Source organism: Paramisgurnus dabryanus, chromosome 10 (assembly GCF_030506205.2).
Source record: "Paramisgurnus dabryanus chromosome 10, PD_genome_1.1, whole genome shotgun sequence".
Classification (NCBI taxonomy): domain Eukaryota; kingdom Metazoa; phylum Chordata; class Actinopteri; order Cypriniformes; family Cobitidae; genus Paramisgurnus; species Paramisgurnus dabryanus.
The window spans coordinates 22,072,333-22,092,893 of NC_133346.1; the positions used below are offsets into that span (position 1 = coordinate 22,072,333).

Genomic DNA, 20,561 nt, shown 5'->3' on the forward strand with positions numbered 1-20,561 from the left:
ACATCACTTGGTCAAAGGAATATCTAATTACATGAAGGACCTTATATTTCTCACTCTTTCAGTAACCCGATAAAGCAATTCATTGGGGCAAAGATGAAAGCGGTGAGAGCAAAAAACAGATATTTGATCCATTAATTTGTCTCTTTCTGCAGGGATGAATTGGCCTGTTGAAGTGCAGCATCTCTTTCATTATTTGATGTAGAGCACAAAGGTGTCTGTATGGGGTTAAGAGAGCAAACGTATAAAGAACCATCTTCACACAACATCTTTTCTATTCATCCACTGACACAGAGAATTGAGGGAAATTAGTTAATGCATTGTTTTGATTACATTAAGGATGAATTGTGGTTTAAAATATAATACACCCTGTATTAGAGACATCCTTCACTGATGTGCATCCACAATGTATGGCACAATATTATAGAGTTAAAGAATTGTAATACACAAGTTTTTTATTTATTTTTCATTACACTGTCAGAAAATAAATGGTCAAAAAATGATGCCTAGCTGTCTCTGGGGTGGTAAACCTTTACATCTACAGAGCTCATATTAGTACCTCAGAGATAAATATTGGATACATATCTGTACAGATAATACATATTAAGACCTTTTAAAACCGTAGGGTACTGCCCTATAGGGACATCTTAGAAAAAATATTTGACTAAATATCTGACTGTGTACCTGAGTTTTGTTGCATTAGCAAAGTTTTAATGACGATCCACATATTTATTTCTCACTTTTTAAACAAAATATTAAATATCTGGAAATATGTACACAAAATGTAAAAGAACCCACAATTATCAAAACAAAATAGCCTTTTTCAGGTAAAAGTCAGTATTAAGTGTTGACCACTCTTTGCAGTGTTGGCACCAAACATTGTATTTTAAGGAAACTGAAGATCTGAAGTCATTAGATTCGAATGGAGATTAGAAATTAAGATTTTTTTTTTTTTGTTTATGTTAAAGAGAGCCTGGTTCTTCTTTTGCTCAAAGATGAGGTCACAGTAAATACTTCTGTTTTTTAATAGGCTACTGCATACAAATGTCCTGTATTTTCTGGTTGTATTAAACTATAGCCTAAATAACAGGTTTCAGATTAGAAACACCCAAAAATATATTAAATTTGAGCCAAAGTGTTCTAAAAAAACCTTTATTTACAGAACTTTGTAACCACTGTAGATGTTTTGTATTTAATAACAATCAAATTCAATAACAAATCTAGAAATTCGAACAGTAAAATGTGAAAGTAATAATAAAAATTATAAAAGTGCTCTATGTTTCAATGTTGATATGTCATGCAAATAGCAGATGTCCTTTCCTTGATACAGCACCTCCACCAAATTAGCATTTTAATAAAACCTCTGAGACGTGAATAACACAATAGAGGCTTGATATTTCCCACTCGTTTTAACAAGTTGACAAATAGGTAGGGGCAAAGATAAAAGCTCTTAGAGCAAAAAGCAGAGATTTGGTGCATTAATTCATCTCTTTTTGCAGGGATGAATTGCCTCATTGAAGTGCAGCATCTCTCTCATTATTTGATCTTAAGCACAAAAGGTTGAGAGCCCAGAGCAATGATATAAAGCATTGTCTTGAAACAATTCTTTTCAATTCACCAGCAGAGAAAAGAGCGGATGCATTGTTTCAGTTATGGTGTTTGATTGACAGTTCAAAACACATGTTCTTAAAATATCCTTTATTTGCCAGTTCAACAGAGCAATGTGCACCACAGAAGAACCATATGATGTCCTTGCATATGGTTTATAGTTTTCTAAAAGCATATTAAAAACGCCACATAGACATATAAATTACAATAAAAACTTGATTTTCACCACAGTGGAACTTTTACATTTGAGTGGAATCTAGTGGTGAGATTGGGAATTGCAACCAACATTTTTAAACACATACGTATCCCCCCACAGGACAAACATGTCATCATCTAAGACAATATGGGGAACAAACACACTCTGTAGAGCAGTTTGTCTTTTTAGGGCTACTGTAGTAACATGACGACGACTTTCATGTTCATGTAAGGGGACCCTCGGTGTATGTAGATAAAAAATGGCTCATTCTAAGGTAATAAAAACAGTACATTTCAGTACAGTACAGTACATTATGTAAGGTCTTTATACACCACTTATATTATACTGATGTCTATTATATTGCATTTCTGTCAAGAGATCCTTCTAAAAGTTACACAATACACATTTAAATGCCATATAGAACTCTAATGGCAAGTCTTGTCTGTGAAAGAGGGTCTAAAACAAAACACAATATTACAACAAAAACAAAACTACACTAAACTAACTAATAAATATTTCCTTGGCAAGAGAACTGTATTGCAAACCTCAAAAACTAGTAACAAAATATAAAATATAAATGTGTAAAAAGTGACTAGTTTTTTGTTTTTTTTTGTTTTTGCAACTATTAAACACAGTGGAAACTGAACAATAAAATATCAAGACCACTTTAAATATGACAAACTATATACATAAATAAATTATTGAGCAAAACCTTTTTACTAAATCAATGTAATGCACTAGTTGAACTAGACAATGCAGCCGATTAATAGTTTAATTTATACATTACAAACAAAAGGCAATCAGGTTTAAACACAATTACAGGGTCACATATATGACACTGGACCATAAGGGTCTTTTTTAATTGATATTTATACATCATCTGTAACTAAATAAATAAGCTTTCCATTGAGGTATTGTTTTATTACTGAATGAAAATTACTTGCAACTTCAGTGAGTGTCAAAAAGTGTCAAAAAGTGTCAAACAGTGTTGAAGGTGAATTTGCAGTATTGCTCTGTTTACTCATTCATCCCTGCGCAGCAAGACTGCTGGGTGTGTCTGATAACTGAGCTGCTATTGACACAACTTCACTTAAAGCAGAACTGGGACCTTCCTTTGATAAAGAGAGCTAGAAACCAAATAATAAAAAATAAACACCAGTATAAAATAATCAACGCTATCTCACGAGAATTCGTACATATTTTACGAGTTGGCTAATTCGTATTAATTCATATGACCATAAGTTTTGGTACGATTTGCCTTGGCCCCTTTGATGTTTGGGTTAGATGCGAGGTTAGGGGTTTGGTTTCGTTATCATGAGAAAACGATTTTTGCACGATTAGCTTCGTATGAATTGATACGAATTAGCCAACTCGTAAAATATGTATGATTTCATGTGAGATCAGTATGAAATAATGGACACATTATGCGTTATTAAAAAGGTTTATTATCATTTCTATCTGAATATTTACCACATGATGGCACGAGCCCTGGTCAGCATGCTTTTGCAGAATAAAGTTGGTCAGTAGTTTCCATGATGGGCTTCCCAGCGTGTCACCGTCTTGACTTTCTGGACTAGTGACCATCATTTGCTCATCAGAAACATCCTATGAGATGAAATAATAACCAAGTCTGATACTACTTTAAAGTTCATTCATAGTATACACTGTCAAAAAAAGTCCAAAAATAGTCCCAAGCAGTTGCTGAGGCAAAATACCTTTTAAACAGATCCTAATATGTACCATTTACGTACAGATATGTATACTTTTGGTACTAATATGTACTCCAAAGGTTTACTACAGCTACAGTAGGGACCATTTTGACCATTTATTTCTGACAGCGAGACTAAATATAATTAACTTAATGGTATTTTTGCTGCTCAAACCTTAAAGTTAGAGGGTAAAGGTGTTACTATATCTTACCACATGGCCGTCGTGCTGCTTCTCTGTGTGCCTCATCATCAGACTTCTCTTCTTGTCTTTGCATCTCTTATTTTGGAACCAAACCCGAATGACCCTGGGACTTAGACCCGTCATTTCCACCAGCTGCTCCTTCACGAGAGCATCAGGTCTGGGATTTGCACTATAACAGGTCTGTAACATTCGAAGCTGGGATTCGCTGAGAACCGTCCTCACACGTGTGCCTCTTTCTGACCTCCTCTGTGCTGATGACCAGGGAGAACTGGACTGTGGTATAGATTTAGTGTTATCTGCAATAGACAAAAAAATCAAACCACAGAAAAAATGTCCATGGATACCTCAAGAGGATCTCCAAACCTACCATACATATCAGGGTCCTGTGTTTTGTGATGCGTGTTATTTGAAGTACTCAGTAGGTTTGGTAGTTCATGATGGTCCATACAAAACAGTCGACCCTCTCGCAGGACATACTCATCTCCGGGGAGTAACTGTTGATCACAGCTCTCACATCGAAAACACTGAACGTGATAAACGCCAAGTCGTGTTTGCATGACATACTCATTTCTGGTGAAGATTTTGCAGCATTTTGCACATTTACTGGGAAATAATCTGAAAGGCAATAAATAAAGAGCAATTATACACATGAAACAAAGGGAATGAACAGAAATTGATATTGAATGTATGTCACTAAGTAACAACAGACAGCTGCAACTCAGTAGTTATAATGTAATTACACTATGACATCTTATTTTGTAATGTAAAAAATCCTATATTAGGCTGCATCATATATTAAAAAAGCAGTAAAACTATTCTCATTTAATGCATAAGTAATGAATTACAGTTACAGTTTAGAGAAGTTACAGAGTAATTTTACACATTGTCAGAAAGAAAGGTAAAAAAGTTGCAAATGGGACGGTACCCTTTGGTATTAAAGGAATATTCAATTTTCTTAAAAGAAAAATCCAGATAATTTACTCACCACCATGTCATCCAAAATGTTGATGTCTTTCTTTGTTCAGTCGAGAAGAAATTATGTTTTTTGAGGAAAACATTGCAGGATTTTTCTCATTTTAATGGACTTTAATGGACACCAACACTTAACACTTAAAGGAATAGTCTACTCATTTTCAATATTAAAATATGTTATTACCTTAACTAAGAACTGTTGAATCATCCCTCTGTCATCTGTGTGTGTGCACGTAAGCGCTGGGACGCTACGATAGCATTTAGCTTAGCCCCATTCATTCAATGGTACCATTTAGAGATAAAGTTAGAAGTGACCAAACACATCAACGTTTTTCCTATTTAAGACGAGTAGTTATACGAGCAAGTTTGGTGGTACAAAATAAAACATAGCGCTTTTCTAAGCGGATTTAAAAGAGGAACTATATTTTATGGCGTAATAGCACTTTTGGGAGTACTCCGACTCGGCGCAGTAACACCCTCCCTCTCCCATTATGAGAGTGAGAAGGGGAGCGGACTTTTCAGGCGAGTCGAAGTACTCCCAAAAGTGCTATTACGCCATACAATATAGTTCCTCTTTTAAATCCGCTAAGAAAAGCGCTACGTTTTATTTTGTACCACCAAACTTGCTCGTATAACTACTCGTCTTAAATAGGAAAAACGTTGATGTGTTTGGTCACTTCTAACTTTATCTCTAAATGGTACCATTGAATGAATGGGGCTAAGCTAAATGCTATCGTAGCGTCGCAGCGCGCTCCAGCGCTTACGTGCACACACACAGATGACAGAGGGATGATTCAACAGTTCTTAGTTAAGGTAATAACATATTTTAATATTGAAAATGAGTAGACTATTCCTTTAACTCAACACGTAACAGTTTCAAAGGACTATAAACGATCCCAAACGAGGCATAAGCGTCTTATCTAGCGAAATGATTGTCATTTTTGACAAGAAAAATAAAAAATAAACCACAACTTCTCGTCTAGATCCGGTCGTGATGCGCCAGCGTGACCCCACGCAATATATCATGACGTCAAGAGGTCACAGAGGACGAACGCGAAACTATGCCCCAGTGTTGTTGTATGTCAACTGATACTAATTAATGTCTTTGTGTCAGTTTATTGTTTACAATGGTCCGCAAATGTGCGTTTCATATATGTAACACGTGACCTCTCTACGTCACTACGCATTTACGTTAGGTCACGCAGGAAAGGACCTAGACAAGAACTTGTGGTTGAAAAGTGCATATTGTTTATTTTTCTTGTCAAAAATGACAATCGTTTCGCTAGATAAGACCCTTATGCCTCGTTTGGGATCGTTTATAGTCCTTTGAAACTGTTACGTGTTGAGTTAAGTGTTAAGTGTTGGTGTCCATTAAAGTCCATTAAAATGAGAAAAATCCTGCAATGTTTTCCTCAAAAAACATAATTTCTTCTAGGCACTGTCATTATTCTGTCAGCCCTGTATGTCTTTTATGTGTTTTTTATGTGACAGGGTCATGGCAGCCCTCACTGTTGTCTTGTTTTGTGTGGAGAGTCACGTGGCCTGTGCTTATGTTTTGTGTACCTCGTGCTCTCCTGTCTTAAGTCTTGACCCCGCCCCCTCGTTTCCGTGTTAATTATTAATTATTAGTTTACACCCTTCACCAGTGTGTCCTCGTTCCCTAGTTTAGTTCTCCCCTATTTAAAGGAGCATTTCACTCGTAGAAACATTCATCTTTATTGAAAGTGTGTCATATTTGTAGTCGAAATTTAACATACATTTACAATTTGGTGCCTATTTGACCGAGAAAATGGGTGTTTGTAGTCTCCCTCTACAAAGATATTGGACTTCCTTCTTTCAATGATGCAAAATTATGATTTTTACATAATTGAAAGAAGGAAGTGCAACACTGAAATCTGTATTTCTCCTGTCTCAGCGGCAACTGAGAAAATGATGCACGACCATTCAAAAACAAAGCTTAATGCAAATGGGTGAAGTGTCCCTTTAATGCCATTGTGTCTGATGTTTTGTGCTGGATCATTGTGTGTCCTGTGTGTCACCGTCAGGAGTCTGTCTAGTTTTGCCCTTTCTGCTATTATTTAATTGTTGCCTTGTTTACCCCCTCGAGGGAGTTTTTGTTACATAATAAAAGTCTTTTTGGTTAAGAGCTGTCTGCATTTGGGTTCTGTAAACCCCATTCCTGACAGTATCACCAATGTGACAGCATTTGTACTTTTTGTCTAAGAGCGTGCTATACCTTTCATTTAAAGTTAACTCATGAAAATCACTTTCCTTTCATTTTGCCTGCGATCCTTTAGTTTCAAGTTTAGATTTAGTCATAGTATAAAGTAGGCTATGTGACAGGATTTATTTAAGGTATATGCCCATTTTAAAATGACCTCTTTCTGCAGGTTAGCTATATGCTATTTAACAGCAATGCAGATGTCAACGGCAATGGGTCTCTGTTCATTTTTTCAGATTATTTTCCATAGTGCAGCTTTCAGAATTGTCACATAACGAAAAAATGTCACAACCATAACACAATGTTCCTCATTAATGCACATGTGAAAACGAAAATAAAATATTTCTCCTTTTAAGAGCCGTACCTTCTCCATTTGTTGGGTATTATTATTGCTTTTGGTTTGTGCATTTTAATTCACAGAATTCCTACAAAGTATGTTGTCTCCCCAAAATTTATGTCCTTACTTGTCACATCCATACCACATGTATATTATTTTAAAATGGCAAGCACGAGTATAGATTGAGATTTTTTAAAGTCTGGATAATATAAACAGATGGTCGTTCAATATATTCGTAATTAATACATCCTCAGTTAAACTGTAAAAATTCTTTGCTGCCTTAATTTTTTTTGTTTAACCAGTTCAGATTTACAAGTCATTTTAACTTACTATTATTGATCTTGAGTAGAGATTAGTTGTTATCACTAGAATTGAGTTGTTATAAATTATCAAATATATAGTTTTAAAAAAGTAAACTGCATTGTATAAGTTCTAGCAACTAATTTCTTGTTAAGATAAATAATAGTAGCCTAAGTTCACATGAATTGTAAAATTGAGTTGATTTAACAAAAAACATAAGGAAGCAAATTTTTTCAGTGTTAATTTTTGACTGAAAATGTCAGATCCATAACACTGGAATTGTTTTTTTTATATATTAAGTATGGAGAACAGTGGCATAACATTTCGTTTTGTTATGTAGCCTATAGCAGAATGACAATTAAATTGAATTAAACTTGAACTTGAGGTATGTTAAAAAAAAACTGTGAACAAATTAAACAAACGCATAAACAGCTTCATGTTGTTGAATAGTTTTAAGTTATTCATTTTGATTTATCACTATCAAAACCAAGGTATTTACAAATGTATGTCCGTATCAGTATGACTCAGTAAGCACCTCACAGTATTATGGAAACTAATGTGAGGTGTGACCAGAAAAATAATAGGATGAATGTGTAATAAATATTGAATGAAGTAAGTATTGCATCAATCCCTGAGGCACTCACCTGCTGTAATGCTCTTTGCAGAAGGTTTTCCCATCTCTGATGAAACACGTGCACGACTCGTCCAAATACTTGTGGCACTCTGCGCACCTAAGACACTCCGCGTGCCACTCCAGATCAGGAAAAACACGCAGGACAAACCGATCCAGGATCTGATACCCACAACCCACGCAGTATGAAGTCTGCTTATTTGCTTTCAGAACAAAAATATTTTTACTATTTGCTTTGTCTAATTGAATAAATTACGTTAAATATAATATTCTCACCTACGTTTTGATCAATAAGAACTTACTTTTCTGGTCATCTTCCATCTCAGAAAGCGAATGTAAATATGCTACTATATCCTCTTAATCATATAAAACACATATATTTACAGCAGGGCGCTTACTTTTAATCGGAGCAACACTAATACAGTACAAGCCTCTTCTGTGCATTTTACTATAAGCGTGTAATTTAATATGACGCAAAGTGCCCGAGCTTCAGATTGTATAAAACAATTGGCCAACAACGCTGAATACATTATAGCAAATATTAGATCTCATTACCGTCCACCCACAGCCCCCGCCCACTCTCCACTTCGACACGCCCACTAAACAAAAGTGGTAACAGAATGTATTTCTTTTTATGTATTGCTTCGTTTCTCACTGTGTCTGTGCGTAGGCATACTTGGCAATGAGGTGTTCATTCATTTATTCATTCATTCATTCATTTAATTATTCTATCATACATTAAAGCTCATTCATTCAACATGTGGTAACTTTTGCATGTGCATCTGCAGGCTGTGTATTGTTATTATTATTATATTACAATGTTACAAAGATTTGGTAAACAATTATGTATAAGATATATGTATTTTAAATGTATAGGATCTCAGTATTTAGTAGTATCACTACAGTAGCATCACTACTGAAATTTTCATGACTTTTGAAATTTATTTTAAAAGTTGTTGTTGTCAAAGCGTCATACATTTTCATGTTTACCATTCTTTTTAAATCATTGCTTACAACACAACAATACATCGTTGCCATATCATAACAATACTACAACTTTGTCATTAACGTCATTTAATAACAATACAAAAAAGACCAGCATGTGTGCCCATGTTGTTTTTTATTATTTGGCTATTATTTAAGACATCAATAAACTTAAAAATGACATGGCCACATTATAAGCATAGTATACATTGCATCAAAAGTATCAAAATGTGACATCAAAATACATAGGAGGAAAGTATTAATGGTTATTTTCTTATTAATACCTTATCAAAAACCAAATTCATTCAATTTAACAATTTAACAAAGTAGGATACATACCCAAGCAGCATCGCATGAATTGATAAGGAACAAACTAAAATACAAATAATAAAAAATAACAAAAACATTTTTTTTAATGTATTTGAATTTCAGCGTCGACAGCGTTTGAGAGCAGATAATCCAGTCTGTTTTTCCAAGATTTTAATAACTTATTTTATTAACTTTGCGTTTTTTGTCATTTAAATTTGGCTGTGTGGTTAAAAACACATTTTTCAATGGTGTGACAAGCTGAAAACACATTTAATATCAGACAATTTACACGAACTTTAACAATTATTTGCTCTGTGTGTTCCACACATAAAAAAGGATCCACAGTTTTTTTTTAAAGGATCCACAGTCGGGCGGGTGTCTTCGCGTGAATCCACGTTGACGTAAGATTTTGCGTGCTTGCGTCATCAACGTCCGCCATATTGAATAAGGAAATAAGAGTGGGAGAGGAGGAACGTCCCGGATGCATGTAAACATCCACGTCAACATAAAGTATATTAATGAAACAGTTATAGGATCCGGGAATAGCGTTAATATATTCATTATCGCTACCGACTGATGTAAAATTAAAGGACCGTTAAACACGTCGCTGTTTTTAGGCTTGTGAAAACAATGACTTCCCTTACACAGAGAAATTCGGGCCTAGTGCAGAGACGGACCGAGGCCTCGCGTAGCGCCGCCGCCGATAAGGAGAGAAACTCGGGTGACGACGACGATTTCGAGTCTCGCCGCGGTGAGGAGGAAGAAGAAGATAAAGGAGACTCGAAAGAAACTCGACTGACTTTAATGGAAGAGGTGTTGCTACTCGGACTTAAAGATCGAGAGGTTAGACGTGACTTTTTGGCTTTGTTTGTTAGTCAAATGGTAGCCTGGAAGCGGCTGGTAACATAAGGACTAGATAAGTCTCATGTAACACGAGATATTAGTGTCTGAGAAACAATTGTTCATAGAGACATTTACCGTTTACAGAAGATCAAACCTGTTAAGCATCCCAAGTTACTGTACTTGTATGTTTAATGGGGTTAAAGGAAAGGGTTTTTAACGCACGTCCCGATTTATGTCTCTACTGTTGTACATTTCAGTTACGTAAGAGCAGATTGAATAGCTTTTTACGAAAACTGAAATAACGTACAACCGGGTGCATGTCAGACCGAACCTTGTTATCGGCATAAACTCAAGCACATTGATGTAAGACAGATTAATACGGTGAGTTATGCTTGTAACTTTAGAACGTTTACGTATTACACAATGTATCACTTTGTTCATATACTGCGATTTGTTGATAATATAATTGTCTAGTGATGTTATTCCGATATTTTTCTATACAAGTTACGATCAATTTAACACACTGTTGCATGCAAAAGGCCGATAACAAACCGAGTTTATTGACATTTGACAGGTTACGTGCGCGTTTATCGAAAAATAATGCATACACGTGGAACATTTCTTAACCAATCAGAATAAAGCATTCAACAGCCTTATGGTATAACTGACTATATAACATGCAAATTTTTTGTTAGGGTTATACATCATTCTGGAATGACTGCATCTCGTCTGGGCTTAGAGGTTGTATGCTGATAGAGTTATCCCTACGGGGACGTCTGCAATTGGAAGCATCGGGAATGAGGAGGAAAAGCCTGCTGTCCAGAAAGGTGTGTGTACATTTGTGAGATTTCTGAGACTGTCTTTATACTGTACACTTCATCACTAACATGGAAACCCGTTTGCATTTCAGGTGTTATTCAAATCTGATGCTCCGACAGGAGACATGATGTTGGACGAGGCGTTAAAACATATTAAGGAGACCCAGCCACCAGAGACCGTTCAGAACTGGGTTGAGTTGCTAAGTGGTGAGTTGTACATGGAAAAAAGATATAACATTTTATTTTAAGATTGGAAAATGTTAGAATAACATGCAGTGATGAATCATATACAACAAAGGGGCGGTCACACTACACTTTTCATTCCATTGACTTTCATTTATATGCATGCTAATGCGTCAGACCAAAAAAAAAAATTTTTTCACGTGGAGATATGTAACCAGTACTTCACGCCGTGACCTTTCTCTCTACTGAAAATCTAGTGTGACCGCCCCTTTAAACCAATAATAAGATATTTAATAAGCAATTTTAAAAGCCCCATTTGTGTTCTGTAGGTGAAACTTGGAATCCGTTAAAGCTGCACTACCAGTTGCGAAATGTGCGTGAGCGCTTGGCAAAGAACCTGGTTGAAAAGGGTGTCCTCACCACTGAAAAACAAAACTTCCTGCTTTTCGACATGACCACCCACCCGCTCACCAACAACACAGTCAAGCAGCGTCTGGTTCGCAAGGTCCAGGAGTCCGTCCTGGACAAATGGGTCAACGAACCCCAACGGATGGATAAGCGCATGCTAGCCCTCCTGTTTCTGGCACATTCCTCTGATGTTCTAGAGAACGCCTTTGCTCCTCTGCTAGATGACCAGTACGATCTGGCCATGAAGAGGGTGCGCTTGCTTCTAGATCTCGATCCCGAAGTGGAGGCTGCTAAGTCAGGCGCCAACGAGCTTTTATGGGCGGTGGTTGCTGCTTTCACCAAATGATCCTCCGGAGTAAAGAGAATTGGATTTGACTTTGTGCTCATGGCATTGGATTCGGACCACTGGCCCCATGCTTGGTTGATTCAGACTATTATTGGTGATGGTAATAATGGAAATACAGTTTATGAAGGAGATGATGATGATACTTTGGAAAGGACATCTGTTTCTCATAGTCATGGATTTGTCTCTGACCTTCACAAAGGTGTTGCCCTGTCTTCTTTTAATGGCCAATAGTTGCAACATGATTGCAATTCACTGTGAGTCTTCCTGTAGTTCATGCACTTAGATCATCAACAGAGTTCATGTAAAAACACAAAGGAAGTTGTTGAATTAAGGTGGTTTGTAAAGGATTTATCCCCATGCTTAACTAGGCCATGACTCTTATCTTAATCTAGATACTGGTATAATTCTGCAATAATCTCAGTCTCTTTGAATAAGGAGAATGGCCACTGCTTCCAAGTACAAACACAAAAGGATCTGTGGCCTCTCTCTGACATGGTTAAGAAATTATAAGATCCTGTCCTGTGTGTTTTTGCAAACCGATATGAGGAAGATATTGAGTTGAAAGAAAATAAATCATTTCATAATCCTGAAATGAACGCATTAGTTTTTGTCCAGTGCTATGAAGATATCAAGTTGTTTTACCAAACATTCTTTACTGTTTAAAAAAAAGTTTAGTGGATGCTGATGTTGCTTTGTGATCTACACCAGCTTATGCATAGAATTGACTGTAACTTAAAAACATTGATAGATATTACTTGCACCCTTTTTTCCAGAGTATCTATTTCATGTCAACAGCATGGATCAATGTGGCCAAAGCTGAAAGTTCACACTAACTGCTTATTAGTGTTTTGTGACAATATGTTGCCCTGACTTTATGCTGACTACACCACAGACAGTTTGAGGACACACTGAGCTCACATACATGATCATAATCCAAATATCTGGACTTGAATTGTCTCATTCATTTCACGAAAATGGCCAGTCATACACTATTATAGCTTGCAGTCCCCTTGCTTCCTGGAAGGCTATACTGATGCCTTTCTATAAGTGATCATGGCATTAATGTATGGCCTTTATACATATTAATATGGTTTTGTTTGTGTCATAATCTGTACTCTCTGCTTTTGTTTTGTACTTTTATTTTAATTGTTTTATTTTGTTTATTAGCTAATGATGACTCAATATTTCTCTAAATCATCTATCATGTTTTGCCATGTCTGGTGTTGAATGGTCGTCTCCTATCATGCAGATGTAAAGTAAAGTTAGGGGAGGGATATTCTCTTCCCATCTAAGCAAGCAGGTGTTTTGACATGGTTAATTTACTATTAGTAAATGATACTTATTGAGCTGTTAAAGTAGAGATTGTGTAAAATGGATGCCCTGATTTGTAAATCTGCTTTTTACCATATAATAAAAGAATATCTTTAAGTGCCTGGAAGGGATATTGAATATTAGCTGTCCTCTTTTTTTTTTTTTTTTTACATTTGTGGTCATGCATAGTATGTAATGTGCTTTAAAAAAGGTTTATAGTTTGCATTTGTAGTCCTCCGATGATGCCAAATCATTTCCAATATTTTCAGTGCTGATGGATTAACCGGATTTCATTCGCCTTTATTGCTTTAAAGAAATTGCATCTAAGACTTTTTTATCAAATACAGTTATGTAATTAATGCTGTTTATTGTATGTTGTATCTGAATGGCACAGGAGTGGGGAACTCTGGGTCCTGGAGGGCCACTGTCCTGCAGAGTTTAGTTCCAACCCAAGTCAAATACACCTGAATTTCATTTCAAAGTAATTCTGAAGCCTTAAAGGGGACAGAGAATGAAAAATCATTTTTACCTTGTCTTTGTTGAATAATGGTAGTCTACCCGCATTCACAAACATACAAAAAGTGCTAAACATCTCAGTCTCATAGAAATTCCTCTTTTAGAAATGTCAGCCAGAAAACGGCCCAATCTGAAAAACTGATGCTTATGACATCACAGGCATCTCACTGCCCCTCCACTTTAAAATAATTGGCTACATTTTTGGAGTGGCAGCAAAGTCAGCCAATCAGTAATGAGATTGCAAGTTAAGCCAGTAGGGGGAGCCAAATAGGTGCAAAACCACTTGTTTAAAATCCCCCACCCTAATAGAGCTATCTGAGAGAGGTTTTTAGGAAGCTTCTAAGGCATTACAGACCCAAACAAAAACATTTTTGTCTACATGTCACATCACAGAACAAGGATACATACCCCGTTCACTCATTCTATGTCACCTTTAAACTTGATTTTTCAGGTGTGTTTAATTAGAGGTGGAACTAAACTCTGCAGGACAGTGGCCCTCCCCCATCCCTGGTATAGCACATAGTACTTGTTTCACTGTACCCTTTCAAAATGTACAGCTTTGCACTTCAAGGGTTCATATTAGTACCAAAGATAGCTTATTTGTACATCACAGATGCATAATAATATCTTAAATGTATATATTGGTACAAAATTGAATGCATATAATTGTAGGCCTACATATTACCTTTTTTAAAGGTTACTGCCCTGGTAACAGCTGGGGGTGCATATATATTTTTACAGTGTTAAAAATACAGCTTAATATATATACACCGTGAGATTAGCCTTGGTCTTTAGAAATGTTTCTTTGGGCAACCAGCAAATTTATTAACTGATTTTCTATATATGCTGTGTAAAAATTTGCTTTATGTTACTGTTTTGCTTGGATACACTACTTGTGTTTATAATTTTATCATCTAATTCAATTACATTCATGCATAACACAAAACTTAACATTTTGCTGCCTTGAACATACTTTCTTAGTTGAAAAAACTCCAAGCAAATATCTATTAAAAAACATACAGTAGGGGCCCAGTCTGTAAAAACTCAGTTAAAGTCTTTTGTGATTTACTGTTTTATCATCCTACATAATGTAAAGAATATTATGTGATAATATAGCCTTGATATCTGTAATATAATGTCAAAAACTGAAATCAAAGTGTGATGCTCCTAAATCTTTGGCCTGGATTTCACAGAAAATGTCACATCTGTAATATATCTGTATAATAAACGATTATACATGTGGCTGTTATAAACATAGACAACAGTTATGGATAATGTAACGCTAAATCTCATGTCATAAGTAACTTTTTATTTAATTATTGTATTTTAATTACATCTAACGTTAACAACCAGAAGCAATAAGTAGGCACTTATTAGTATTATATATTCATTAAAGTGAGGTACAGTATATGAAAGGTCCTGCTGCTTACAGGTACATAGGTAGATATTTGTGTATAATTATTATTTCATAAATGACATAAGAAAAACAAAGAAATTAGAACGAACGAGATGAAATTGACAATTCAGTGATTCGCCGTCCAAGCTTTCATCTCGCTGGAGTTTAGGCTTCTCCCCGCGTGCCACCTTACAGTCTCAATAATGAGAAATAAACCAATAAGCTCTGCCTAAACATCGACGGTTGAATAAATAAAACTCTTGTAGACATACAGTCCTCTGACAGACATAGCTCAGTAAATATGGTCAGCCTTAATCCCGGAAACTGCCAGTGGCCTTCGTATCTTCACCATAGAAATCCCTCTTCGAGTTTTTTTTGGCGGCGTCAGGAAGACGCAGGTCGTCGGAAATGAATCCTTTTCAGATGTATATTACATTCTCCAATTCCTTCCCGAACAGTGTCATTTTCAGCCTTTGTTGTGTTTATTGACGTTCTTCAAAGCTACTATGAGCTCCAGTAGCTTGTACTTCCAGTCAAACAAATCTCCAACTCTGCGCAACTGGAGCGCGCATTCGATGACGGCAGTTTGCTCTGTGAAGAAACGAAAGTTAACGACAATTGAATACAAAGACAAAGGTGTTTATTTTATTTGAATTATATTTCTTTAATTGTAATTCTTTCTTTAATAAATGAAATTCCCAGAAAACAAACTACATTTTTGTTTTAAATTAAATGATTTGAATAATTTCTTAACTATTTCTACTGTATGCGCCAGTATCAAAGTGAAACACCTTACACTGAAAAAAATGGACTTGGTGGGTCTTTGAATTTAAATAAAATAAACATGTATATGCAACACAAAATATTTATATTCCTTGTGTAAACATAATTTAATTGATTATGATGAAAATGTTTTGTTTGAATGTAAAATGAACACATTATTCTCACATTGATTAAAATTGATTGAATTGAATACTTAAAGCAATAAAATTGAGTTTGCACACAAAATGGCACCTCCTAAACAGAAGGTGGCAGTAACCCTCAATAAAAAGGACGTCAATCGCCATAAAGGAAGAATAAACATCGTTTGTTTTGGGCGCCAAAATGAAGACTCAGCAGCAGCAGTCAGTCAGAAGAACTCTCTCAGACGGACACCACGTTATTAAAGTAAGTTCTATTATTTATTTATGTTCACTTTATACGTGATACATCTTCACTAGATAGACAGTTTTTTTACAATATGTAGCCATTGCAATGACTTGTAGTAAAAATGAGTTTGGAGGATGTTGGTGGAGTAAGTTAACGTTACAGTCAGTCAGTCAGTAACTTAAGTGTAAGGCTCATAAAGAAAAACAGCGTTTTAAAAATGTCAGCTGTATAACGTTATTTCACGTTTGGTAGTTTTATCCGAGTTGAAAACTGTCAGATTTGAGTTGACTTTTGAGGCACTTTTTACTCAGTTGTTCTATGGAAACGGTTCAGGACAAATAAAACGCTAACCAAACGTTATTCTGTCCAGAGTAACGTTATACATGTAAGTAATTTACCAGATGATATCAATAGACTACATTAATAATGACATTGTATGAAACAAACTGTCTGCTTAATCAGATGAAAAGACCCGCGTCAGTTATTCGTGACTTCACTACGCCACGAGCAACACTTGATTCAATTAGAAAAAGCTTTTTTTAAATGCCTCGCGTGACGTCTGGTATATTAACTGAAAAAATTGCTTTGAAGTGCCACACCTTAAAGCTGACGTTTTCAGAAGAGCACCTTGCTTTAAGATCTCATTTTGTCCAACATTGCGTCCTATGACAGATATAATACTTATTTCATTATTGCTCTGTGTATGTGTGACCTTAATCATTTGAGGTTATGTGTTGATTTCACCTCTGAATATTTCCTCTTATAGGTCCATCATCCTTGCACACACTCAAAAGCATTGGTAAGTAATTCCTATCACTATTTTACTGCTGTTAGGAGCTAAATCTTATTTTTGTAACTAATATACATGTATTATTCTTTGACTCGCAGTACTCAAATATACAATGGTTGGTTAATTTGTTTTCAGATAAATGCTGAATTTAAAAGAATCACTACTGTCTTATGTTCCTGCGTGTCACCTGGACCTCCAATCCAAAAACCTGACGAAACTCTTCTATCAGAAAGGAGGACAGCTAGCAAAAAGACTTCAAACAATGAATGATCAAATGACAGAAGTAAGTTATATAGATTCATAGACATAAAAATGTGTAAACATTGTTGGAAGTACAGAAAATGTAGTATGTTTTAGTTACATCTTTTGGCACACGGGTCATTAAACCACCTGGGAAGATTTAAAGGGGTAGTTCACCCAAAAATAAAATTCTCATCACTTACTCCCTATCATGTTGTTACAAACCTTTATAAATGTCTTTGTTCTGATGAACACTAAGGAAGATATTTTGAGGAATGTTTGTTCCCAAACCAATCATAAGCCCCATTCACTTCCATAGTGGGGAAATATAATACTATGGAAGTGAATGGGGCTTATGAACAGTTTGGTTGCAAACATTCCTCAAAATAAACGTCTTCCTTCGTGTTCATCAGAACAAAGACATTTATACAGGTTTATAACAACATGACAGTGAGAAAATGAGATAATTCACTTTTGCTGTGATTGTCAGGTATGGTAGCACACACTCGAAATGTGGCCTCTTTATTTAACTCATTCCAGTCTAGTAAACGCGCACACACACCTGGAGCAGTGGACAGTGCAGCTGCCTTGCTTTGTAACCCATATATTTGTAACCAATTGTAATATGCTGTGGCAATGCACATGGGTCTGTATACTTACATTTATATTTGTTTGCATTGTACTAATTTCCAATGACACTTTTATTGTAACAGTAACCTTTTTTTCTGTTTCTTTAACTACATTTGTCTGTTTTGTACAGGGCATGGATGAAGTCAGCATCAGCGAGGTCATTTGAAGACACCACTGTTGGGATTTGTGCTCTCAAACAACATGCTTCTTGTGATGAAGAAGAGGATCTTTGTATAGTCCTGGAAGGCATGAAGGTGTTGCAACATCGTGCCACGTTGTTTGAGCTGATGTATGCCTTAAACCTGAACTATCCTGATCTCTGCTTTATTTTTGAAGAAATCCAAAAGATTTTAATGGAACTGCATTGAGCGTAACTTTAACGAACAGTTTCTTTCAGTGAAAGGATCAGAAAGACTGTGCTGCTCATTTATGTTCGTTCTATTTATCTGTTTTAAGTGTTTTTTCTTATTAAAACATTAACAGTTTGCTGCTCAGAGTTGATTTTGGAAATGGTTGTTGTATTTTGTTTTTGTTGAATCTTTGATTATCAGTTTATACAAATGCTGTAGCTTCTGAAGGATTGATATATTCCAGTTTGTAAATCCATTTAAAAAATAATAGTACTTACTGTTTTGCATGTCTCTTTGGAATGCAGTGTTTGTGCTTTAGCACTTCTAAATCTACTGTGATAGTAACTATTTTAAACATTTGGGTCAGTTTTACAGATGGGGCTTTTTCTAGTCCCAGACTTTTGCAATGCCTTAATTTGAAAACATATTGCACTGACATATCTTGACATATATCAGTGCCATGGTTTTGTCTCAAGATGTACTCCAGTGTTGTTTTTGTAAGGTAGGTTTGTTTGTAAACATTTTTGTAAAAAATATCCTAATATAACTAGGGCCTAGTCATGGATTAATCTACAACCTGTTTGGGAAATTGCCCCTTTGTATGTACTGCATGTGCTGATTGTTGTAATAGTTATTGACTGTTGTTGAATTAATGTGTAGTGATTTAAATGAATTGATGATCTGAAAGCAGTGGTTTGCCTCAATATCACTAAACTTTTGTTTAAAACTCTTTGCTTTTTATGCCAATGCAAATGTATTTTGTATTTAAAAAAGAAATAAATAACATTTGGATAATTATGGATGATTATTCTGGTGCCAGAAACATAATGAAATTGCTTTAGAGTTACATAATCCCATAATATAAGCATTAAAAAGCATGTTGGAATTACAGATGAAAATCTAGTCCCCTTACATAATAAAATTACTTAAACATTACAAAATAAATGTGTTATAGTAAAGAGAAATAGCACTTTGAGTCAACATATTTATATTAGACTACTTGAAACAATTAAAATGTTTTGGTCTGACACATAAAAATTAAATGAGGAAAATTATGTTGGTTTAACACAATCGGATTATGTGGGACCGATGTACACATTAAAATTACGTAAATTGAAAGGATTTTTTTTTTCAGTGTACCTTTTTTCGCCATTTTCAATAGCCTATAGTTTAGATAAGTTGTTTACAGTACGCAAGCAGTCAGTGCAGTTGATATACAGTCTGAAATGCCAAGTTCAAGTAAACGACTAGATAAATTCACTCTTCTAGTTCCTGTAAAGATGATGAGCTTAGTTCTCTAATTATTTTAAGATGCCCCTGCTTTTATATATGTTGTGACGTTGTACCAACGTGACCGTGTCAGACTCAAAAGCCCCATCAACGTCATACTTTATGATCATGTGTTTATATGGCGTCTGTCTCTCGTCAAACAAAGGCTATCCCCTATAAAAACAACAAACTGACCAACGTACATTTGCTGTACATTTACTGTATGTACAGTTTTTTTTGTGATAACAGTTTGACAACATAAAAGTTACCCAACTTCAATAGGGTGTACAGTGTGTCATTTTTATTCCACAATCATGGTGTGATAGTTATATAAAAATCTATCTATTTTATATAGTAATTGCTTTAGTTTTTTTTTTCTTGACATTGTGCACATTATAGCTGTGTTGAATGTAATTGTTTGTATGGCTGTATTGTGAATAATAGGCCAACACATGAATTTCCCAGTAATATCACGCCATACGATACATTCCAGTAGAAATTCCAAAACATCATGCCATTTACTTTAACTGTATTACGTTTCTCTTACTTGTTCAGGCTTGTTTACTTTTTACTTGGTATTGAGAAGGAAGAAGCTTTCTCAACTGTGATTGGTTGAAAAGCAGGGCATTTGAATTTTCTTTTGTTTTGTCCATTATTTGTAACAAAAACATGCTTTCGTAACAGTCCATTCAGATCATTACCACAGTGTTCACTGGGAATCTATATGTCCAAGTGTCATAATTTTGTTTTTTTAAAGATACCAGCGATTAAGTCGTCTTAATCACTTTTGTAGATAGCATTTATCTGTGTTTTGGAGTCATAAAACAGCATTGTAAATCTTCATTT

At 35.4% G+C, this 20,561-nt stretch overlaps 3 protein-coding genes and 1 long non-coding RNA gene across 4 annotated transcripts; 2 read left to right on the forward strand and 2 right to left on the reverse strand.

The window, feature by feature from the left end:
* Positions 1 to 2,777: 2,777 nt before the first annotated feature.
* On the reverse strand, positions 2,778 to 8,597 carry isl1b (ISL LIM homeobox 1b). The gene is made up of 6 exons (XM_065290746.1): positions 8,476 to 8,597; positions 8,187 to 8,376; positions 4,080 to 4,327; positions 3,722 to 4,008; positions 3,272 to 3,406; positions 2,778 to 2,928 (listed from the first exon to the last, which is right to left on the reverse strand). The coding sequence occupies exons 1-6, from the start codon at positions 8,492 to 8,494 to the stop codon at positions 2,827 to 2,829; spliced, it is 981 nt and encodes a 326-aa protein (XP_065146818.1). The 5' UTR covers positions 8,495 to 8,597; the 3' UTR covers positions 2,778 to 2,826.
* Positions 8,598 to 9,897: 1,300 nt separating this feature from the next.
* On the forward strand, positions 9,898 to 13,513 carry golph3b (golgi phosphoprotein 3b). Its single transcript, XM_065290323.2, has 4 exons — positions 9,898 to 10,309; positions 11,005 to 11,136; positions 11,220 to 11,334; positions 11,640 to 13,513. The coding sequence occupies exons 1-4, from the start codon at positions 10,097 to 10,099 to the stop codon at positions 12,062 to 12,064; spliced, it is 885 nt and encodes a 294-aa protein (XP_065146395.1). The 5' UTR covers positions 9,898 to 10,096; the 3' UTR covers positions 12,065 to 13,513.
* A 1,178-nt stretch (positions 13,514 to 14,691) lies between these two features.
* pmaip1 (phorbol-12-myristate-13-acetate-induced protein 1) lies at positions 14,692 to 19,800 on the reverse strand. Its single transcript, XM_065290324.1, has 2 exons — positions 19,587 to 19,800; positions 14,692 to 15,878 (listed from the first exon to the last, which is right to left on the reverse strand). The coding sequence occupies exons 1-2, from the start codon at positions 19,597 to 19,599 to the stop codon at positions 15,754 to 15,756; spliced, it is 138 nt and encodes a 45-aa protein (XP_065146396.1). The 5' UTR covers positions 19,600 to 19,800; the 3' UTR covers positions 14,692 to 15,753.
* LOC135779832 (uncharacterized) lies at positions 16,365 to 18,460 on the forward strand. Its single transcript, XR_010544876.2, has 4 exons — positions 16,365 to 16,454; positions 17,203 to 17,235; positions 17,362 to 17,509; positions 18,227 to 18,460. It is a non-coding gene; the product is annotated as an uncharacterized lncRNA (long non-coding RNA).
* Positions 19,801 to 20,561: the final 761 nt, after the last annotated feature.